We start from the raw sequence: 24384 nt of genomic DNA on the forward strand, positions 1-24384 counted from the left end.
GATGCATAAATAACCTTGGAGATGTGAAGGGTGCTTTTTCAGCAGCTGTTTAACTTCCACAATTTCAATGATTTCAAGGGCAGTACATCACCTCAGTTAAAATGAATTACAACATTGTGACACCAAATACCATCCCTATGTTCCATCCTCTTCAAAGTAATGGTGTTATGTGGTATCTTTAGTACCATCAATATTATCAAAGTTTTTGTGGAAATGTGTGTTTTTTGTGGGTGGTACAGTGGAGTGTTTGGTGCAGGACACAATAGTGGCGAAAGGAACACTACAACAAGATCTCTAGTAAGGGACCATAACCAGTGTTAGCCACTGAAAGATGTCCAGTGTTAATCTAAGAGTAATCTGAGTTATATTCTTGATGTTTTGTGTTACTATTTGATTACACGTCACACTATGTTGTATTAACTGTGCTATGGCATTTGTAGTCTGGATAGCTGGTTATCTAACTACCTAACGCATGTCAAACAAAACCCATCATTGTCCTTGATCAATATTCACAGTTCAACCAGTGCCTATTTCATTTTAATAGCTACCAGAGAACCTTATTATTTTTGTTTCCTAATCCCAAATTACTAACTACTAATTGTCCTTGTTACTTTCCGCTTGTTTTATAGGAGCAGCTGTGTATGATTTCATAGCTGTTGACGCACTGGCAGTCTTCCTAATGATAATAGAGGGGTTTTGCAGGATATGATCTCAAAGGCCAGGGTGTTTGGCTGAGATTGGCAGGTCGCTTTGTGCACGAGACTATAGCAGCACTATAGTCTATGGCATGTGGTTAAACTGGCTGCTAATCTGCCAGAAAAAGGCTTGCAGGCAAAGCTTGGAATTTTCTAATTTATAAAGATTGGAGAACAATTACATGCTGTCATGGGATTTATTTTTCCTTAGAAAAAGTTGGGTCTATGTAAGGTTGGAAAATTACTGAAAATAACAAACACAATATGTTTTGAACATGGCATAAATGGCTACTTAGTTACGTTGAGGTGTTTGCTTTTGGTTATTATGCAACATTGACCAGGCAGTGCCAGCTCAGAGTAAACTCGGAAAGGGCAGGACTGTTCCGAGTGTACACAACAAGAAGGCTATCTTTTGAATTCATTTATTTACTTTTTTTTTCTATTTTCTAATTATTCATACTGAGAGCCCATCTAAGGTCAAGGTTTTATTTACAATATGTACTTGTGTATGTTGCGTCAGCCATTTAAAAGCACTTTATTCAGTATAGTAGTACAAAGGCCACATTATGAAAAGGCTTCTTTCTTAAAAATGTTTTGAAATCTAGGTGTGTGACAAATGAGTGAGCATGTACAATCAAGTCTGCATTTTCCAATGTAAACAGAGGTTTAAGATAGCAGTGCCTGTAATGAAGCCGAGTAGATAAGTAATGGACTGTGGTAAGTTTCACATGTGGTAAAAAACCAGCCTTCACCAATCAGCTCCACATCCTGCAATCACACCGACATGCGGCTTTGTTGGAGCACCCGAGGGAGATCAGTCACATGTGAGTTTTGATGGACACTTTAAATGACTTTAGAAGATGCTCCAGTTTATTTATGAATGTTGGTTAGCCATAAGTCCTTCTCCATTTATTTATGACTGGGTTTATTTATGAATCTTTAAATGTGTTAGTGTTTCAGGACACTAGCTCACTTAGAACAGCTTCCTCTCAGGTTAATATTGCCTGTTAACACTTACACAGGGTGATGAGTTATGTTTGGGACCCAGAGACATTTGAATCACTTGATCCTTCTCCCTTCCCTCCCCCCAGTTTGCTTCACTGAGGGTGTTTGAGCTATTCCTAGGCTGTGTGTATTATTTACTCACACACTCATACTCTCACAGACTCAGTTAATGTTCTATAGCTTAGCACATGAAGGCACAGAAACAGACTGGCCTGCAATAATTGGAAAAAAATATTTGAACACAGTTAAAGGCTGAGTTTAAATGAAAACTTCAAGAAAACAAAGCACACTATTTGGTTGCTTTTGCTAATAGTTTCCTTGTGTCATTAAGGTATTGCAGTGTTTACATAATAGCATGCACTATCTATATGGATGCTGAAACATGATAGCATGTACAGTAAAGTGTCAGTGCATATCTCAGATTATATGTGATACCTTTTCCGTTGTCGTCAGCACACTGGTGGCCAAGGCACATGACTGCAGAAAGAGGCCAGGCTGTGCTCGGGGACTTGCTGTTAAAACTATTTTGTTGTGTGCAATCTACAGTCAATGCTTTTTATTACTAATAATAGTCACTTTGACTCACTTTTGATTTTTCATTTATTGCAGAAGGACACTTTGCACACTGTCTGTAATTTACTCCCATTTTTCTGAGCACTGAACTGTGGAAAGATGATCCTGGAAAGAGATCAAACGATCAGTGCAGAACACTCTTGAAATCACCTGCTGAGAAGAAACAAAAGTTGCCCTTCTGTAGCCTGACTATTTGGACCACAGATCTCATTCCTGATGGTGATTGCTGGCACGTGATGATACAGTGGAGCTTGGAGTGTTTGGCTGACGTGTGCATGGCATGTCAAAGTCGGAAATACAGGAGGAGGAGGTCTGTACTGAGGTTTCCCGTTTCCTGGTAGGTGTTGAGGACCATGTGTGTGGAAAACTGGAGGGTGGAAACATGAAGAACGTTTCAGAGCCTTATGATGAAGAGGAGGAAGATGACGATCTGGTAAAGACATTATAGTTACTCTTAAGAGCTGGTCAGGAGAGAAATGAAGCTTTGGGAGTTAGTGTGCAATATACTAACAGAGATGGGGATATGACAAAAAATTAGGGGGAAAAATAAAAAATCTGTAAAATTTTTTGTAAAATCTGTAGAATTTTAAACATTTGGTATAAAATTTTACTATCCAATCAGATGTATATCTCAGAAAAGTTTGTGTGGTGTTTTTTTTTTTTTTATTACAGTGTCAGTATTATATTGTCATATTGCCCAACCCTATATTCTATCACTATACTACCAAATTTTTCATTAAGTAGTTATTAAAAATCAATACATGTATAAATAGATAGAGAGAAAGACAGTTTATAACTTTAACATAGTACAATGCCAATAAGCCTGATTAGGATTGATCCATTATTTTAGTCCTTTGGTAGTAGTGGAATAAGTTAGTTGTAATTATAAGGCACTCCTATGAAATCAACCTGAAAACAGTGATAATACTGTACACTTGGCTCACTCATTATTCATTTGCAGATCTTGATTTACCACTAGGTATTGCAATATAAGGTAATGCCGTGTTTTCACCCACTGACACCAGGCTTCAGAGCGTCAGATTGTGGTGGGGATCTGCTCCATGATGAAGAAGTCCAACTCCAAACCTATGACCCAGATCATGGAGCGCCTTTGTAAGTTTGAGTACATCACTGTGGTCATCTTCCCTGAGGACGTCATACTCAACGAACCAGTGGAGAAGTGGCCTCCGTGTGACTGCCTCATCTCCTTTCACTCCAAAGGTAGCACACACAAACGCTACATTAGAGTACATAACAATTATTAATAGTACTTATCTAATCCTGTTACTGTAATTCACTGTTGCTCTTTTTCATGTATGTGAAGGATTTCCCCTGGACAAAGCAGTGAGTTATGCCAAATTAAGGAACCCTCTTCTCATCAATGATCTCAACATGCAGTATTTCATTCAGGACAGGTAGATCTGTCTAAATCTCCAGCGGCCTAGTGGTGTGCTATTCTTAAATGTTCAAATAGCCTTCTGACTTCTGAATATTGGTGGTTTTAGGAGAGAGGTGTATCGCATTCTGAAGGAAGAGGGCATTGACCTGCCACGTTATGCTGTGTTGAACCGAGACCCTGACAGACCTGAAGGTAAATGCAATGCATCCAGAGTACATGAAGAAAGCTTCACCTTCTGCTTCTCAAATGCATGTGATTGTGTTTGTTTTCCCATATACATAATCACATGTAACACTATGAATAATACACTCACCATCCACTTTAATAGGAACACCTGTACACCTGCTCATTTATGCAGTTATCCAATAAACCAATCATGTGGCAGAAGCACAATGCATAAAATCATGCAAATACAGGTCAAGAGCTTCAGTTAATGTCCACATCAAGCATCAGAATGGGGAAAAGTGTGATCTCTGTGGACAATTGAAGATTAGAAAAAAATCACCTTGTCGTCAACTTTAATAATAATAATTTATGTGAGTGTATGATGTGTGTGTGTGTGTGTGTGTGTGTCAGAATGTAACCTGGTAGAAGGAGAGGACCATGTTGAGGTGAATGGGGAAGTGTTTCATAAGCCTTTTGTGGAGAAGCCTGTCTCTGCAGAGGACCACAACGTGTACATCTATTATCCGACTTCAGCCGGGGGAGGCAGCCAGCGGCTCTTTAGGAAGGTGCCGTACTGTCTATCTATCCTCTTCACCTCTGGAGTATTTGGAATGTGTGTGTTTCTATTACTTCTGCTCCAGGGAGAATTCTTTCATTGTGTGTTATGCTTTAGATTGGGAGCCGCAGCAGTGTTTATTCCCCTGAGAGCACTGTTCGTAAGACTGGATCTTACATTTATGAGGAATTCATGCCTACAGATGGTACAGATGTGAAGGCATGTTTAATTTGATGTATATTTGCTTCTGTTTGTGTTACTAAATGGAAGGTTAAAAAGTTAATGCAGTGTTTTTCTGGTGGCGTAACAGGTGTACACAGTAGGACCTGACTATGCCCATGCCGAAGCTCGTAAGTCCCCAGCTCTGGATGGGAAGGTAGAGAGAGACAGCGAGGGGAAGGAGATTCGATACCCAGTCATGCTCACTGCCATGGAGAAACTTGTGGCTCGCAAAGTGTGTATGGCATTCAAGGTATGTTGTTGTTTACCAACACTATTTTATGTCCACCATGGAAGTCTGGAGTCAAGTGACACTTATATCTGCTCACCACAGCAAACCGTATGCGGTTTTGACCTCCTCCGTGCAAATGGCCACTCCTTTGTTTGCGATGTAAATGGATTTAGCTTTGTAAAGAACTCCATGAAATACTATGATGACTGTGCCAAAGTCCTGGGGTAGGTGAGGCTTTTTTTAAATCAGATTTTATGTATATGATTTATTTTTCACCTATTGATTTTAACCACATCTCATCTTAACATCTTAAATTTTATCACGCTTAAACACAATTTTAATGCATTGGTGTCACACTGAAATCCCTCCCACAGGAACATGGTTATGCGAGAACTGGCTCCTCAGTTCCACATCCCCTGGTCCATCCCCATGGAAGCAGAAGACATCCCTATAGTCCCTACTACCTCAGGAACCATGTGTGTTCTATTCAGTACATTTATCCATCTTACCCTGCGTCTCCTATTCATTAGTAAAACCTCATTAATGAAGACACTGTTGAGTTCTTGAATCTGAAGAAGTGGTTGACTAATTTTCTTTAAGAGCAGTGTTGATGGTAGCAAATCAAAATTTATATTAATGCACTCGTTCTAACACATTATTGTTTCTATAGTGACATCTAATCCACAGGGATTTGTATAGCCACTGAGCCACATGTATAATATAGCCAGTGTATAATAATAAACAGATTAGAAAATTTAATTTAACAAAGAAAAACAATAGTTTTTCTTAATGGTCATTTAACATAGAAAAACATATCGTTTACACGGTGACATTTTATGAAAGGAGATGTCAGGTTGACATTTATGGAGGAGTTTTGGGTGTCAATGCTTTGTAACAGTCCGTAAGTGTGCATATTCCATAATATTAATTGTAACTATAATCTGATATGCCATTGTTGATTATTTTCCTGTAATAGCATACACTGTTCTGTTCCATACTTGGTTGGAAATTTGTCAAAGAGCTGACCTACAAAGACAAAAGTAGAAGTAATGCCCCCTTTGTTCACAATAATGTGTTGTAGTTATAATTTAGCTTCATATTTACTCCTAAACAGAGCAAGCTTCAACGTGAAACATTTTGCTGCAAGATAAAACATGCCTAAAAATGTTTTTCACCCATAACTGAAATTCAGCCCAAATTGTACTTACTGCATGTTGCAGTATGGGGCATGTTTGTTACACAGTGTAAGGGGCATGTTTGTTACACAAGTGCACGTTATAAATGCCGCACAGTAAAATTCTCATATCCATCCTTTCGGTCTTTTCCAGGATGGAGCTCCGTTGTGTGATCGCAGTGATCCGCCATGGAGATCGCACACCCAAACAGAAGATGAAGATGGAAGTGAGGAATGCTTTGTAAGTTCCATTTGTGCATCTCACTTCATGCCAGAGCTGTCAGCTATGGTCTTATGTACCTAACTTATGTGCCTTTCCCTCAGGTTCTTTGATCTGTTTGAAGAATATGGTGGCTACAAGACAGGCAAACTCAAACTAAAGAAACCAAAACAGCTCCAGGTGGGTATAAATGTTAAAAAAATTAGAGCGACTGTTCTGGATTTAATCACTGACATTGTGTGCAAATTGCAAGCTATTTGATTTTTATAGAGATAAAGATATTTGCTTATAGCCTTAGAAAACCAACTTCAGTGTGACCAGAATTACTGTGTACATAAACTAAGTACATTTCTACTACTTTATTGTTGAATACCTAATGTCCATTTACATGTATACATATTTCCCTGTATAATTCTAAAAAAGTAAGTACTGCCCAATTTAACCCATCAACGACAGTCAACAATTCACAGCTTATTTGAGTTAGAGACAGTGAGCTGTATTTTTCAGATCAACTTTACATGGCCTCTGGAATGACTGGTTTGTTCTATCACAACATATAGTATAAATGCACACATAGCTGAGGTGGCTCAGTGGTGCTTCGCTGCTCCAAGGTCCCTGGTTCAATACTGGGCTCAGGTTACTCTGTGTGTGGTAGGTAGGTGGATTGGCTTTGCTAATAATTGCCCCTCTAAATGAGTGCTGGAATGTGTGTGCGTGTGTGGTGTGTGTCCCATGATGCTTTAAGAGAGATTAGTAATGAATTGGTCCAAATCCTGAATTGTGAAAGGGCTGTTTCTTGATTACTCTGTATGATCATACTTCCATGCTATGGTGAAAATCCGTAGTAGAAACCATCTTTGATTTGTGTTTAGGAGGTGCTGGACATTGCCCGTCAGCTGCTAGCTGAATTGGGGCAGCACAATGACTGTGAGATTGAGGAGAAGAAATCCAAACTGGAACAGCTGAAGACTGTGCTGGAGATGTGAGTACACTATAAGTGAACATTTATAGCTAAGAGATTAATATTAACAGTGTGTGCCAGGCCTATCACACGGCACTGAGCTGCAGCACATTATCAGTAACACATCCCAGTGACTTCACCCCGACTTTACAATTCTTCTCCTCCCTGGTCAGTCTCTTTTCCACTGTCTTCATGTCTCAGCTGTGCTACATTTACCTCATTGCACCTTTTTATTTTTGCTGTCCTGTTCACATTACAAGCAAATTTTCTTTTTTAGATGGAACATTTTGACGTTATTCCATTTCCATATGTGTGTTGGTCTGGGAAACCCCATTGGCTGTTGCCACGGTTGAATTCTGGCAAACAATCAAAAAAAGATGAAAAATGAGGTTTTAGCCAAATTGGGTTTTTTTTCCCTATAATGATACTTCCACCTAAGGAACCATAAATATGTTTCACAGAAATCATGTGGAAATCATGTGTTTTTATTTACTTAAATCTTCCTGCAGTAGTCATATTGGGTAAGGCGCCAGGTGAACAAAGTAAACAGTCAGTCTGCCTAAATTCAAAAACCATCCTACAGAAGTGTGATTTCCTCACACAGTGAATGTCATGATTTGATCCAGTTGTTATATAGCTACATACCATAGCAAAATGGACTTAGTTCAGATTATAATCAGATACCAACCCACAAAATGTCTGCAATGCTCCTGTGCCACAGTTGCAATTTAATCTTTAAATGCAGTTTTCTCTTTTCATCTGTGATTCATATGTAAAAGAGAAACTTATTTCAGTTCACAAAACCCTTCTTGCCCTGTGAAAGGTTTCCCCAGGTCACCACACATATATTATATTATTTCTATAGTCTTGAACGGAAGCATTTCTACACATATCTATACATATCTTCCTAATAGATGTGGTGTAATATCTTTGGGCTGTATTCAGAGTTGGCAACTTAAGTCCAAAACATACGTGAGGAAAGTTCAGAGGCAGGTTACGCACGTTCTGGACCCCCCATTTAGATTATGCAAAACACCTCCATGTAGATCTCACCTCCGGGTGGATGCCAGATTTTTCTTGAGTAGAAGTGTCTGAGATGGGTTTTTCAGTAGCATCTAGATCACTGCCTTTAAACACAAGCAAATGTAGCAAAAGCAAAAAAAAAACAAAAAAAAAAAACACAGATGGAAAGGAAATGATGAACAAGGAAATGATGAACAGGAAGATGATAGACATTGAATAAATGTCTAATAGGAGACTAGTATATTGCCAGTATATTGCTGCATGAATAGTCTTAGTAGTAACTATCCCATAAATTACTGCAAATTTGGTTTATTTTAACTCTCTCTCTTATTTTCCACTCTTATGAAATACCACTTGATCCAGCAGACTCTATTTTTGCACTTCTTTTATTGTGTGCACATAACTTAATGAATCTGCATAAGATGATGCCTGTTCCGATGTCCTCCATGAGAAAAAAAAAAAACAACTTTTTGTGGTCTTTAAAGGGATGATATTAATAATTAATATTTTTCATTATATTTATGTATTTAATAGTGGCCACAAATGGCATTCCGTAGATTTTTTATTATATTTACAGCCAAAACATAATTTCAATGTGAGATATTGTGATTACATCAGACTGTCAGGCGCTAGACATAATAATGCTCCTCAGTCAAGTGAATACCATTAAAGAAAAATGGGCTTAAGTCCAAGGTCAGAATCGTGCATATATAAGGCATGCCTTTGTTTTAGGCAAACTCCACTGAGCGTATGCAAATCATGTGCAAATTCTGAATAGCGTTTAAATCTGTAGTCATGTTTGAGGTCTGAATAACGGTGTGCACTTAACTCTGTGTTCTGAACACGCTTAACTCTGAATATGGTCCTTTGATAGCTAAACTACTTCATGCTGTATTCAATATTGAGCATTGTCAAATGTAATTTGTGATTTATGAGAAAAAGATCACTGTGGTGTATCCCCCCTGAGCTTAGTATCTTATTCATTCCTCTCTTTTCTTCTCTTCCCCTCCCTCCATCTTTTCTGCCCACTCTCTCCAAAGGGAATCCAGCCTGAATGATAATCAGTACGCACTCCAGAAGTTCATTCATCCTTATGGAGGCCATTGAGTTTATAGTTATTAACCTGTAGCCTTGTATACTTTAACAACGAGATAATAAGGGTTCCCTCATTTGCTAGAATTCTCTCGCAATGAGGGCAGTGGGAAACGTTTATGCATTTATGATGCATGTCACCTCAGGCATGTCCTAAATAACTGACTCCATTGCTAAAGAAACTCAGTCCCTCTTTAATCCTTCATGCTTCCTCAGCCCACTTCAAACAACCCACTTGCTATGCATCACACAGGATCTTTGATTAATTAACACATTGATGGGAAAGCTACTTTTAGTGAAGATTTGTGTGACTGTAACCTTAAGGGAAGTGCTTGGTTTGAAATCAGGAAACCTCTATGATAAGCAGTTGTTGTAAAATGCCTTAAAACTTGTTCGATGTCAGTTTGGGCTTTTTTTTTTTTTCTTTTTTTTTTGGACTGACTCCCAACCAAGTATTAAAGCATTTTAGACTGTTGACGTCTGATAATCATATGGGTAATCAGATGTCTGTCTATTTATTTTGTATTCCTTTTGTTGGCATGTGGCTCTCAGCTGAAGTGGTTTTAGTTCAGACTGCCATGTTTCATTCAGATCTTTTTGACTGTCTTTTACAGTAAAGAGGCAAAATGGTGTATTATTATTTGCGTGGTGGTCTGGAAAACCCAACAGATATTGCTGTGGCTGAATTCTGGCAAACAGCTAAAAATGATGATCACATTGACACAACTTTACATATACAGGGTATCTTCCTGTAGAGATCATATTGAGTAAGAAGTCTATGGAGTAAGAATCAGGAAATTAAAAAAAATAAAATGAAGGAAAGCCTATAGTTTTTAGAACTATATAGTTTATATATAGTTTTAATTTCACCGTGTGAAGGGTTTCCCAGGCCACCACACATACTGTGTAGTGATAAAGTGGTACCAGAGTTGCAGCAATGTTCTCTTATATCCCTTTAAAGCATAGAGGGCAAAAGGACCAGCTCTAGCATGGCAAAAATGGAAAATATTAATGGGCCAAAGCCACTTTGAAAAGGTCAACCTGACACATTTCTTTTCAGAAACATGACAGCTACTGAGCACCTGCTAGCAAATGATAGGCCATGCTATGGCCTGTGGGTGTTATGTGTGACAGTATGACGGTGGTGTCTGCACCTCTTGTTCTGCCCTGTGTTGTATTTAAGGTACGGCCATTTCTCTGGGATAAATCGCAAAGTGCAGCTGACCTACCTGCCCAATGGCCAGCCTAAAGCATCAAGTGAGGAAGAAGGTGAAAACATTTTTGATGTAATACACAGCTTTATATTAAATAATGTGAGAATATCTGTGTGTATAACATTAGACTGTGGTGCGTGTGTGTATGTGTGTGTGTGTTTAGACTCTCAGAAGGAAGGTCCTTCTTTGCTGTTGGTGCTAAAATGGGGAGGCGAGCTGACTCCAGCCGGTCGTGTGCAGGCTGAGGAGCTGGGGAGAGCTTTCCGCTGCATGTATCCTGGAGGACAAGGTACACACACACACACACACACACACACTTAAAGTGACTAATCTGGAGAACTTTATCTAAACAGATAAATTCCTTTAGTTCATTACTTTATGTCTTTATCTGAGACACAAATAAAGTTTTCTGTTATCTTTGACAGAGTAGCAAAGTGCACACAAGGCATTTCCAAGAAGATAATAAAGCATGGCCCTTTTCCAACTCCCATAAATGATAATGTCAGTGTAAATTATGGTTCAGAAAAGCAGACAGTACACATTTTGTAAAAGAAATCACTGAGTATAGACATTGCATTATTCTATTATTCTGTCATTAATATCAGTAATGCAGTCAGTCAGTGTCTTTATGTCATGTGGTTCTGACTTTGTAATGAAGTGGTACTGTCTTATTAACAGCTGGATTTTGATATAGTGTAAAATACATGCACAACTGCTTTTGGAGTAGTGAGACATGTGATGTGTGAAGCACTATATTCTAAATAATACAATAAGTGCAATAAACAATGGTAGTGAAACTAAATGTATTGACATATATTGTAGTCTTTGGGAAGATCACATTTTTAAACTTTTTAAAAATTGTTCACTTTTTAAATTGTTGAGCCTTTTTAACCACTTGGTTGAGTAATTATATTGTAATTTCCCCTTTCTTTTTTCTTTTCTTTTTTTTTTTTTTTTTTTTACATTTTTAGATATTTTGAAGTATTTATACAAAAGCAGAAAAACTGTTGCGAGTTTGCACCACCAAACAAACAAACAAGTTTGATTTGATATACATTGAGATCGTATATAGTTTTTGAAAAACTTTTTCTTGTTTCCCATTTTGTTTATTCATTTGAGGTATTGCATTAGTAGTGCTAAAACATCATTTCCTTCAAATTTGCGTGCACGTCTATAATCTCCTGCCATGCCGTGAAGACAGGGCTTTAATTTTTTTTTTTTCCACAGTGTTCATAACCTTTTTTTTTTTTTTGGAGTAAACAGGAACTAACCATGGCCAAACTGTTTCCTGTGTTTTTGCTGAGTCATATTATGCTGTTGGAAAGAGAGTAACACTGTGTTACTCGCTGATTTGCTCTTCTCTTGCCTTGAATTATAAACTAGATAACCGCAGATCCCTGGGCTGTGAGTCCCCTACCGACTGTGGTAAGAAGGGCTTTCAAGTGTGGGAATGATATTGGGCTTTCTGTGCTGCTTTTGTCTCATTATCATTTAATGCCCGATGTGTTGCCTGTGGTGTGTGCAGAAGATTTCGTAAGGCGGCATAAGATATGAAAAGACTCCATGATATTAGTCTTCATGACAATAATAAAGCTTTGTGCAGTTTCTTAAGCAGTGTGAAGTATATAGTCTATGGTGTGCCTTGGTTGTTTTACACAAAGAAATAGTGATGCTTATAATCTTATTTATTGTTGAAAATGGCACTTTAAGTGATGCTCTCAGTGTGATCCCAGGTCTTTGTTGTCTTGTAACACTCACATATCAAAAAAGCCAAGGAGACATTTATCTTTCATGCCTAAGCTTTGCATGAATTAGTCTTTTGCAGACAAGCTTATCATCATCTTTATAAGAGATATAACTTTTTATATCCATGCATTAGTATACTATCAACAGATAGAAACAACAGAGAAAACTAAAAAAAAAGAGCACATGGCAAATAGCTGGTGAATGGTATTCAGTACTGTTTGTTCTTTTATTAAAATACAAGACTATACCCACTTGCAGGAGACTATGCTGGCTTCCCTGGCTGTGGCCTGCTGCGTTTACACAGCACCTACCGCCATGACCTCAAGATCTATGCTTCAGACGAGGGCCGGGTACAGATGACCGCTGCTGCTTTCGCCAAGGTACCTGTCTGTACATACTTGTGTACTTTTGTCTGCCTGTATATGTCACATCCATTACATATGAATTGTGTGTTTTTAGGGGCTGTTGGCTCTGGAGGGTGAGTTGACCCCTATCCTGGTGCAGATGGTTAAGAGTGCCAACATGAATGGCCTTCTGGACAGCGACAGCGACTCGCTCACAGACTGCCAACAACGCGTCAAAGCTCGGCTCCACGAGATCATGCAGAAAGACCAAGACTTCACTGAGGAGGACTACCAAAAAGTACAGCATATATTTCTATCAACGGCCTTCCCCATTTATACATGTCTAAAAGGTTTCCTTTGTGCGTCTGACTTTCTCTTGCTGACATTTGTTCCAGCTTGCCCCAACTGGAAGCCCTTCTCTGGCCAACTCCATGAAGATCATAGAAAATCCTGTCAAAACATGTGACAAGGTTTTTGCTCTTATTCAGAGCCTCACGCGTCAGATACGCAAGCGGCTAGAGGACCCCAAGTCTGCAAGTATGGCTACTTCTCCTCCATTTTTGATTACTTTAAAGCCCCAGAAAACTTCTAGAAATGGCATAGAAAATGTTTGTACACAATAGTTTTCATTAGAAAGTTCAAACCTCTCAAAACGTCCAAAACAACTCTGCTAGTAAACTAATTCTCAAGTAGGCATGGATAGGATTTTAGTCTTGAATTGCATCGTCATATTCTCAATGATTTTTTTTTTTTTATTATTAACTCAGCACAAAAATATACCACAACAATGAAAACTACTTTGTTGATCACTCACATTAGGTAGTATAGATAGCTTAACACACAGGTACTACAGCTTCCCAAAATCATTTTTATGAAGAACAGAGAAATCGTCTATTTTAATTTTTAATTTTGACCAATCTATGTAATCCATATGTGCCATCCCAGAAATTTAACCATTAAAAAAATGTTTATTAAAAATGAATACTCTCATTTACTGTAATGAACCATTCTAATTGTCTCATCTAATGTGATTGAACCCTTTTGTATCAGATCTGCAGCTGTACCACAGTGAGACTCTGGAGCTCATGCTCCAGCGCTGGTCCAAGCTGGAGAGGGACTTCCGCATGAAGAATGGCCGCTATGACATCAGCAAAATTCCCGACATCTACGACTGTGTGAAGTATGACACACAGCACAACAGCTCTCTGGGCCTGGAGAACATGCTGGAGCTCTTCCGACTATCTCGTGCGCTTGCGGACATCATCATTCCTCAGGTACAGCAGCTGAGGGATTTTTTTATTTGTTTGATTCTTGTCTGTATTTTCTCCCTCTTTTTTCTGTGTCTCATATGTGTTTGCTACCTCAGGAGTATGGGATAAGTAAAATGGAGAAGCTGGATATTGCTAGTGGCTACTGCCTGCCTCTGGTTAAGAAAATCCAGCTGGACCTGCAGAGGACACATGAGGACGAGGCTGTCAACAAGCTACATCCACTGTGAGCCTCTGGACCTTACTACTATATAATACACAAAACAACTTTATTCTTCTCCTTAAGGTAGTGTGAGTTTGTGGTTTAGTGGTTATACTGCTGCAGAAAGTACTGAAGCAGTCTTGACCTGAGTCTTACCCATGAAGGTTTCATATAATACAAAGTGTAATTTGTGTCTGTGCAAAAAATTGTATCTTAGTGAGTGAAAACATCTTCAGTATACGTAGGTGAGTGTATCTACTGTAAAATCTAATATTTCCTATAAAAAAAACATAAGATTATTAAACCTATATTAAACCTATCAAGCATTTATTTCTTGAAAGAGGCAAAATGATCTGCCAACCTATATAAAACAACAAACCTTAATAATGTTATATTTGCTTTATAATAATCTCATTATTAGGAGTACCACATAAATTCTTCTATATTCAAAATGCTTTCACTTGCTGAGATATCATTTCTGCTAAATTTATGTGAACTTTTGTGAGTGATCAGATTGTGTTTTTATCTCCTTCTGGTGGTTCAGGTATTCGCGAGGTGTGATGTCTCCGGGTCGGCATGTGCGGACCCGGCTTTATTTCACCAGTGAGAGTCATGTCCATTCACTGCTCAGCATCTTCCGATATGGAGGCCTTCTTAATGTCAGTATGAGCAAATCAAACACCCAATGCATATAGAAAGCTCTTACTCTGAATCCAATTTTAAAATGAGTCTTTGTGTTCACACTGTTGTGTTTTAGGAGGAGAAAGACGAGCAGTGGAAGCAGGCCATGGACTACCTCAGTGCTGTAACTGAACTCAACTACATGACTCAGATAGTCATTATGTTGTATGAAGACAACAATAAGGTAAAAGCCTTTGTCCACTCATACGTATCTTCTGCTTTTGTATGGCCCTGTCCTCATAGCTGTGTATGTTTGTGTGTGTGTGTGTGTGTGTGTGTGTGTGTGTGTGTGTGTGTGTGTGTGTGTGTGTGTGTGTGTGTGTGTATGTGTGTGTATGTGTGTGTATGTGTGTGTATGTGTGTGTATGTGTGTGTATGTGTGTGTATGTGTGTGTATGTGTGTGTGTGTGTGTGTGTGTGTATACTTAAACAGGATCCATCTTCAGAGGAACGCTTCCATGTAGAGCTGCACTTCAGTCCCGGGGTCAAGAGCTGTCGTGATGAGGAGAATGCACCAATGGGCTTTGGGTTCCGCCCTGCCTCTTCGGAGGTGTGTGAATGTATATGCACCAAGAGTATGATAACCTTTCATAGAGAGACCTCTAAACTGCTTTGGAATAAGAATAAAAGGATTCAAGGTAATGTCTGATGTGAATGCAGAACCAGGAGAAGCAGGAAAACCTGGGCAGTCTGGAGGATTTGTCTCAGGATGAACCTGATCGAGCCATTCTTGCTGAGCACCTGAGTGTTCACAGAAAGTCCCCACTGATTCGTAACCGAAAAGCTGGTTCCATGGAGGTACTGTTCTTTAACAGCCTCTAACCTCAGTGTTCTCACATCCAGCACAGTTGTTCTAAGAGATAGCTATGTATGCCAGCTGTTCTGGAGTTATATGCTAGAAAGGTAGCTAATGAGCTGCTAAGGCAACTTGCAAACCATAAACAGCAAAACATAAAACATTTTGTAGCTGCCTCTATGAAGAAAGGAAAGTGAATTTCCTATTGGTTTTTGTTTAAAAGTTTGAGCTCACACTGAATTTAGAGGATTGCATACCAATCATTTGATGCCATGAATTCTTTTGAAAGAGGAAAATTCCTGTGTCATTGCTGGCACAAATAATCTCATTAGCTGGGCTGGATTTGATCTCCAGGTTGCTATTTGCTGACACCCATTTGAGGGTTATAATTTTATCAGGAAACAAGCATTTTAAAAGATTATTTTATGCCAGCCAGTGATGCAGCATGACCAACAATTAAAAAAAGTGATTGATACCAGTTTTATATTGTAAAAATGTCTACCCCTAAAGTGTCAGAAAAAAAGTTTGAGATGTATAATGTAGAAGAAAATTAGCTTGTCATTAAGTGTCTTATTGCCTGTTTTAGTTTCATATACAACATGCTTGTGTATTTCGCATGCAGGTCCTCTCAGAGAACACAACTTCCTCTCGTGGTGCAGCTTATCCTCTCTTTCCATCTCGTTCCCGACAACCCTGTGAAGTCAAATCTGGTGGACTTGGTATGTATCACGTGTTACTCTCTTGCAGACCTACCACCTTCCATCAGCAGTGTCAGTAATCAGATCACATTTCTCTATCTCTCTGTCCTGTGGATGACCTGGATACTAATAAAACTTAAAATTTTTCTGCACAGCACCTATGAGGCCATTACATGAAGGGTCAGCCATACTTGGCTCATACTGTGTCTAAATGTAGCTGCTGGCAGCACAGTGGTGCTATACTGGCCTGTCCTATTCTTGTCAGGGAAAAAAAGCTGGAGTAAAACAATGCAAACAGTGTCTCGGGTTACAAAGCACTGAAACACTTGAAACTCGTGTAACTGCTATGTTCACACTATGTCACGAACAACAAAACATTTATATTCCTTAGAAGAAAAGCTGAACAAATGATAGAATTGCCACTTTATAGTTCTTATTCCTGAAACGCATAACATCGAGACAGGCATACCATAAGCAAATAAGTTAAGCCGAGTGTATATACAGTATGTGGACTTAATATGCTAAACCTTAATTAAAGTTGGGTGTCTACTGCTGTATTTACACCAGATATGGAGGTGTGTAAAAAATGGAGACATGCCATTGCTGTCTAAATATAGCTGCAGTTTAAATCAAATCCATGAACAGTGTTTGACTTCTTTGTACAGAACTTGTTAGTGACAGTGCACGTGTTGCATCTGGTCCGTCTCTGCCACCAGGGCAAAAATAAACTTGACAGCCCTTCTGTGACTAGCGGTTCATGGGAAATATTTGGAATGTCCCAAACGTCACACTGCTTTGAGTTTCCTTTTGCTCTTCCAGAAACCAGTTGTTTTTCCATTACTCAGTGTTTAAACACACTTAAAGTTTCCACTGAGCAGTTTGTATTGTTTGTAATGATTTTGAGTTTTTATGTGTCATCCTGCACACACTGAGGTTTGGTGCAGGACAGAAAAAGGTTGTGGCTTGATTATTATATTAGCTGCGAAACTAACTAATAATCTAGTATAATGTGATGCCAAAAACTAATAATCTAGTATAATGTGATGCCAGTGAGCTCGTTGCTGGGCATGAAAACCATTAAACCATTAAAGAGATGCTGCATGTTCAGTAGTGAAAACTAACCATCATCAACCCTTTCCCTTCCTACACCCCTCTCTGTCCACCTCATGGTCTCTCCCACCCCCTCACAGGCTCCCTCTTCACTGGCCTCTTCAGTTCCTCCTTCCGGGGGGTGTCCTCCAGTGCTCCCAACCTTCGAGAGCTGGCCCGAACCCAGCGCAAAAAAGCCACGTCCCCTCAGAGACGAGTCAGTAAAGAGGGTATGTCCTCTGTCCAATTGCGCCTTCTGCCTTCAATAAAGCAAGCTGATCAATACACCCAGAATACACCCAGTTCCTTGGCAATATTCCTGATCCGTTTCTATTGCTCTTGGCAATCCATGCTTCCCAATCATTTCTGTGCTAGTCTATTGTTAAAAACCCGCCTTTCCCACGTATAGACTTTTGTTTTTGCACAGACTTGGCTAAAAGCTGTGCTGTCATATGGATTTCTGTCTTTTCCAGCTACTTTCTAAAGCCTGGTCTCTGCTTGAAACTCTTGGCCTCAGCTGACCTTGACCTCACTTCCCCGTTGATTCTCTTTAGGCTGGCTGAATGCTAAAATTACACCTCCTAACCAACCCTCTGCTCCATCCAGCTGGTCACTTTAAATTCACCTTGGCATATTGATTTTATGATTCGTTTGTGTCACATTTATTAGACTATAAAACTTCTACGCTGATGCATAGCATGTCAGATTTTGCAATTTGCTGCAATTTGTGCTTGCAAATCAACTTACTGGGTAAGTGAATGTGTGTGTATTCATCTCTGTGTGTGTGTGTGTGTGTGTGTGTGTGTGCATTATAGACACATATAAGGAAAGTATTGTATTTGTAATAATGTGTGTCTTGTTCCTCTTTTATCTGAAAGCAAGTGTAGGTTTGTATGATAAGTGTTCTACATTTGGTCCTCTTTGTATTCGAGTCTGTTTTGAAAGCCTTATTATAGTTATATACATGTATTTATACGTAAATGATTCGAAATCACCTTTGTTTGTGATCGCCTCCAGAGGGCACTATTTAGCTTTTTTTTTTTTTGCAAGCATAGCTTGATTGCTTTTATCTTCTTCATCATTATTTCTTTGTTGTTTTTATTTTTACTAGATTAGGGGAGAATTGGAATATATGTGGCAGTTCAGCCTAGTGACTCAAAACCTTTAAATCCATAGATAGTTGCCAGTTTGTCAGGTACACTTACTTTGTGCCCCCACTTGTTGGCCATTTATTAAATATAAATACTATATACAGTAGGTCAGTTTGTCTTTGTACATTTCTGTCTGTAGCCTGTATGTCAGCCCCTCTCTTCTCCATCCATCAATAGTTAGGGACCACCATAGGACCCTTTAATTTATATTTATTCATTTGGTAGACAAATCTGTCAAATCTAGTTACAGTTGACAAATACAACTGAGAAATAATTGAGTATACAGCTGATTCACTGGTGCCCCCCATCATTGGAGCACCACTGATTAGATGGTATTTGGGTGGTGTTGTTTTTTTTCATCAAATGCCAGTTTATAGATTGTTTTAGTGCAGCAGTTAAACTAGCATGTTAATGGGTGTTTCACTGGACTGAGTCTATCAGGCACATCAGCTTTGCTTGCCACTTTATTAGACACAACTATTTTGTTGGTCCACCTTGTAATTGAACAGTTAGAAATTCATGTTCTAGCATGCACAGTTTGTGCTAATTGACCTCTAACGCTTTGGTGGTGATACTGTGGTGGTCCTTTACGACAGATTGATAGGGTAGAGAAGGGCTGACAAATTTTGTACGGCTAAGTTACAGTTGGTAATTGTGTTTCACTGATAATTTATTTTTGTTGACAGTATAAAAGTATCATCAAATTCATTTTAAAGTTTTATTTTTTAAATTGCAACACCCCTGTTTTGCTGGGACAAACAAATCTATATATAATGATACATATCATGTATTGTAGAAATGTCTTCAAATACTGTGATATGGTATTTTTGTCATATCACCAACCCTGAGCTACAAATGCGCCTATATGTTAGGTGAACCTGATAAACAGTGCCATGACAGTGTATTTTGCTGAAGTTTAATAGTAATGAAGTAATCCTTTCCATGCTTTTGCTAAAAGGATTTACACTTTCACTTCCTGGTCTTTTCCACTTAATAACATCTCTATATTCAGAGCCATCTGCATGGTTAATATCTTGGGACTGAATTGGCTCTTATTGCAAGCAGATTGCCTCAGTGTTGTGCGTAATAGGAATTTTGTCCACAGGGTGTCACTGTATGATTATGCCTGAAGTCTGCAGTATACTAGACCACTAAGATTATGCCCAAAATAGTGCCTTGTCATGCTGCTCCATGGAAATGGGAGGGGTGAGGGTACTGTTTATATTATATAAGTTTTATATAACTTTATATGTATTTTGTAAGGCTGTTACTTTTGGATAGAGGGTTTGGGGGTTCTGCTAACACAATTCGGTTAGTTCTGGGTTTGTGGGTCCAAATGCACCAGAGTGACAATGCTTCTTTTATTTCCTCAGAGTTGCTCTCAATGCCGGCTGTAAAGAGGTTTTCTGTGTCATATGCCAGGCATCCAACTAATGGTATGAATGTTGTTTGGAGTCCATGTGTTTAGATACATGCATGCCCTCTGGGGGTCATTTCAACATAGCAGTTAATAATTTGTTGGCATTTTGATCTCATGATCCTAATTTGCAATTTTTGTGAAGTTTGTTTTTTCCATTATTTCTCCTCACAACTGTTCTCACCCATAATATTTGGATTTACCACCTACTGCATCACACTGCTGGGCCTAATTAATTCCTGACTCATTGTTTCCTTCTTTTTCCTTCTTTTTTAGTGGATAAGTACATGTCCTTTTTTTTGCATATATCCTCATGACATTTTTGTTTGTTTTTCACAATGTCATGTACTTGGTGTTGTCTGTTAAGCTCAGTCCATAAGGAAAAATCTTTAACCTTTCAATCATTGTGCTTTAGAATTAATGATCACTGTTAATTCCAGTTTCCATTTTGGACTTGCTGTAGCTATTATATAACAAGATACTGAACAGCAGTGATTCATTACACATTATGAATAAAGCTGATAATGAAGGCAAGGATTCCCAAACTGTCTTCACAGTTTTTGCTAAGATGCACTGTAGATCTTGTCTATCCTCACACCTAGTGGCTGACATCCTCACAGCTGATGAAAGAAATCATGCAGCAGTACCCTGAAAAACAGTATTTTATGTCTTTGGTGACAGATGCATTATGGATAACGTGTGGCCACAAAGTTGTCATGTTTTCCTCAACATCTGTTTATATTATTAGCATAGGAAGCAGAATTTCAGTAGTTTTAAGGCCTGCACTGTCTGTTTATCTACGTACAGCTTTGGAACTGAAGGACATAAATGGAAGTAGATCTGTTTGTTTTATAGAGTTCAGTTCTGGATTACTGGTATTTGAGGACTTTGGTTATTTTACTGGAATGGCGTAAAGTCAAGTTTTCAAAATTCATACCTGTAGCAAAACTGAAAACTTTCACCCTATCGTCAAAAGATTGTGAATTTGAATCCAAATGATGTCACAGCCATTTATCACTGGGAGTCCAGGAGTGTGTTCAGCCGTGAATATGCAGCAGTCTGTAGTGTCTGGCTTCACGTGTCTCAGAGGAAGCACGTGCCCACCTTCACCCTTCCTGGTTGGCATCTGTTGCATGATAAGGGAGCTACCAAATTAGGAGAAAGTAAATAAAATAAAGAAAGAAATATTCATACCTGTTCTGTGGTTCAGCCCTGTGATCAATCATCCTAGTCATTACCATTTATACTGTCTCATATGAAAATAATTTGGTTTCTAGTCAGGCCTGATCCAGAAGAGATTGAATACTAGTTGAATACTGAATGTGCTAGGCACAGTGTAGTTCAAAGAGTATGTGGAAAGAGCTAAAGGCAACTTTTCTATCAATTTGATGTGGCAGCTTTATAAAAAAAAGAAAAAAAGTAGTGAACCAGCCTAAGGGAAATAAATCTGTCCTGAGCTGTGTGTCAACTAACAAGCTATGGCCTAATACTTTAAAATTAGAAGATCAGACATAGAGCATCATTTTAAATGTGCTCATACATGAAAAATTAATTAAAGTTATATACTGTTTAGTTATGTTAAAATGCACATGATTTAAGTAGTGCTGTGTTGTATTCAATGCTACCTGATGTTAACTAACAGATGTAGCCAACATTGTTTGTTGTGCTACATGTATTTGTTTTATTTGAATGCACAGTTGAGTATCAGTTAATTTTGTGATGAAGACAGAAGCACTCCACAGCAGTAACTGGTAGCTTTGCTGGTTCTGTCCGTTATCTCTGATGAGCCTCTGACTTTGTTTCATGGTGCAAACGTGCAAAAAGTGTTTAGTGCTATAAATATTTGTTTGGCTAAAGCAGTCTATCAGCTAGGTCTTTTACTATAACACATTATTTTGTATTTGTCAGAGTAAACACACTAGATACTTGAGATTTAGTGTTCAGCTAAAGCAGCAGTGAAGGGAATGCCTCATTGTTTTATAGGTTATGTCTTGTGTCGGAGTGATTGACAGTGTAATCATAATGCTACATAGCAGATCACCCCACACCCTAATAAATTAAAAATAAATTGTATAAATTGTGCACTGAATTGGACAGTGACAAGATGAACAGTCTTCTCATCAACGTTAACACCCCATTCAGACAAGATCACAGGTTAGGTGGTTTTAATTATACTGGAGTCCCTTTTAATTTTATCTTTGATGTGTGAATTAGTGGCTGCAGTGCTTCAATGTCTCTACTTTTATTTTGGAAATGCTCGGCTCTAGTTGGTAATTTGTCTTGCTTGCTGACTCACTGAGCTGAAAAGTTGTGAGACAGATGAAAGATGCTGTGTGCTGTACAACAAGACTTAGTTATCGTCCTCTTCCACATCCTGCTCTGTTCCCTCTGCTTTTTGCCTGTATTAGTCTCTGTCCAAGACAAGTAGGGAAAAGAGTAGGAAAAGCCCACCATTACTATATCGACCCTTTTGTCACAATCTAACACTCCTTCCTGTATGTTCCCTTTTCTATAATCCTTTTCCCTCTCTTTCCTCCTCACTATGCTTCTCCCTTCTTCCTCCTTCCTCTCAGAGTCTGCCGAGACGCAGCAGCATGTCGCTAAATTGCTGAGTTGGTTCTCAGCTGATCCCGTGCTCACTCACCACCTCCATCTTTGCTCCTACCCCTACCGCATGTTCACCTGCTGGCTCCCATTCGCAGCCCCGTGACTGATTTCCGGGCAGCACTCCACCCACTCAACCACCCCTTTTTCTGCTACATCTCCATCCTTGCTCTCTGCTCTAGGAGTATCCACATGGGAAGCCAGCATATGGTTATGTGTCGCATAAAGTGAGAGGGAAAAAGCCACTGTAGTGGAGCTGTTACGTTATAGCTGATTTGGTCAGTTTTGGCACAGAAACTACAGCCAACATGGGTTGTACCCAAGGCACAAGATTATTCCTTAATGTAATAAATGGATGTATTTTATACATATACACTCATCTGCCACTTTATTTGGAAAACAATAGTAATACTGGGTAGGACCCCCTTTTGCTCTAAGACCAGCCTACATTCTTCATGCCATGGTTACAACAAGGTGTTGGAAGCATTCCTTTGAGATTCTAGTTCATTTTGACAGGATTCTATCACATAACAGCTGCAGATTTGTCAGCTGCACATTATGCTGCGAATCTTCTCTTTTACCACATCCCAAAGGTGCTCTATTGGATTCAGTTCTGGTGACTGGGGAGGTTACTGAAGTACACTGACCCGAATTGTCATGTTCATATAACAAGTTTGAGACAAAATGTGCTGTATCATCACACTGGATGTCACCACTATAAGATGGGTAAATTGTGGCTATAAGGTGATGCACATAGTCAGCAACAATACTCAGATAGGCTGTGGCATTCAAGTAATGTTTTACTGGTATTAAGTGCCCATGGTGTGTCACCAAAATATAGATTCAGATTCAGCAGAAATATAGATTCATCAGACCAGTCTGCATTTTTCTAATCTTCAACTGTCCATTTCTGATGAGTCTGTGCTCACGGTAGCCTCAGAGTCCTGTTCTTGGCTGACAGGAGTGGAACCTAATATTGCCAACATGTGAAATGCTGTTCTCCTTAACATGCTTGTAAAGAGTGGTTATTTGAGTTACTATACCCTTCTCGTCAGCTCTGTCTGGCCATTCTCATCTGACCTCTCTCATCAAATGCCTCCACTGATGTTTTATTTCTGCATAAATTGTAGATAGTATTATGCATGAAAATCCCAGGAGATCAGCACTTTTTGAAATAGTCAAACCAGCCCACCTAGCCCCAACATGGCCAAAGTTACAGGATCACATTTTTTCCCTATTCTGATGTTTGATGTGAACTGAAGCTCTTGACATGTACTTGAATTGACCTGGCCATGAATCAGCTGGGCTACAGGTGTTCCTAATAATGTGGCTAGTGAATGTGTGTGTGTGTGTGTGTATGTGTGTGTATTATGCTGTATCCTGTATTCTGGCCAAACACCAGACCCACTAAATTCACTTTACATCATTTTAATTGGGTACTTAAATGTACAATTCTGTCTATATAGACTGACCCCTGAGAGTGTTTTGAATGAAATTGGATCAGAAGCAAATTGGAACCTCTGTCTGCTATTTTATTTGTGATTAGAGCAAAAAATAAAAAGCTTTTAAAGCAGACAGAGCCACAGATAACATGAAAAACCCTTAATTTTGCTCAATTAGGACTGTTTACCTTCTAGAACCACTTCTCTTTTCCTTCTTTGTCTTTCTCTCCTGCTCATTCATTTTCAGCTTATCATTTTCCCTCCATCTATTTTCCATTCACCTCTCCATCGTCTGGCTCTCTGTGAAAATGAACCGAGAATTGTGTGTTCTAATATATTGGATTCTCTCAGCTGCAATCAATGTGTGAGCCAAGATGCTTGTGAGAAGAGCGAAAAAGGATGAATTATCCAATGTGCT

At 38.9% G+C, this 24384-nt stretch overlaps 1 protein-coding gene across 19 annotated transcripts in view; it reads left to right on the forward strand.

The window, feature by feature from the left end:
• ppip5k1b (diphosphoinositol pentakisphosphate kinase 1b) overlaps positions 1-24384 on the forward strand; it is a 29780-nt gene that overhangs the window by 2135 nt on the left and 3261 nt on the right. For 4 of the 19 annotated variants that reach the window (XM_053235431.1, XM_053235432.1, XM_053235438.1 and 1 more), the window contains exons 2-29: positions 2310-2706; positions 3299-3494; positions 3598-3688; positions 3779-3864; positions 4249-4403; positions 4511-4612; positions 4704-4865; positions 4947-5068; positions 5219-5320; positions 6173-6259; positions 6343-6418; positions 7111-7220; positions 9263-9286; positions 10498-10583; positions 10692-10817; positions 11912-11953; positions 12533-12654; positions 12734-12916; positions 13014-13155; positions 13669-13887; positions 13980-14112; positions 14624-14747; positions 14846-14953; positions 15203-15319; positions 15430-15567; positions 16188-16284; positions 17454-17582; positions 19877-19939. In XM_053235431.1, the coding sequence (XP_053091406.1) occupies positions 2554-2706; positions 3299-3494; positions 3598-3688; positions 3779-3864; positions 4249-4403; positions 4511-4612; positions 4704-4865; positions 4947-5068; positions 5219-5320; positions 6173-6259; positions 6343-6418; positions 7111-7220; positions 9263-9286; positions 10498-10583; positions 10692-10817; positions 11912-11953; positions 12533-12654; positions 12734-12916; positions 13014-13155; positions 13669-13887; positions 13980-14112; positions 14624-14747; positions 14846-14953; positions 15203-15319; positions 15430-15567; positions 16188-16284; positions 17454-17582; positions 19877-19939 (3295 nt within the window). In that variant the 5' untranslated portion in view covers positions 2310-2553. Of the gene's footprint in view, positions 1-300; positions 1520-2309; positions 2707-3298; positions 3495-3597; positions 3689-3778; positions 3865-4248; positions 4404-4510; positions 4613-4703; positions 4866-4946; positions 5069-5218; positions 5321-6172; positions 6260-6342; positions 6419-7110; positions 7221-9262; positions 9287-10497; positions 10584-10691; positions 10818-11911; positions 11954-12532; positions 12655-12733; positions 12917-13013; positions 13156-13668; positions 13888-13979; positions 14113-14623; positions 14748-14845; positions 14954-15202; positions 15320-15429; positions 15568-16187; positions 16285-17453; positions 17583-19876; positions 19940-24384 lie in introns of those variants that run through there. The other 15 variants (XM_053235433.1, XM_053235435.1, XM_053235442.1 and 12 more) reach the window with 15 other exon arrangements.

This window comes from Pangasianodon hypophthalmus, chromosome 7 (genome assembly GCF_027358585.1).
Source record: "Pangasianodon hypophthalmus isolate fPanHyp1 chromosome 7, fPanHyp1.pri, whole genome shotgun sequence".
NCBI classification, from domain to species: domain Eukaryota; kingdom Metazoa; phylum Chordata; class Actinopteri; order Siluriformes; family Pangasiidae; genus Pangasianodon; species Pangasianodon hypophthalmus.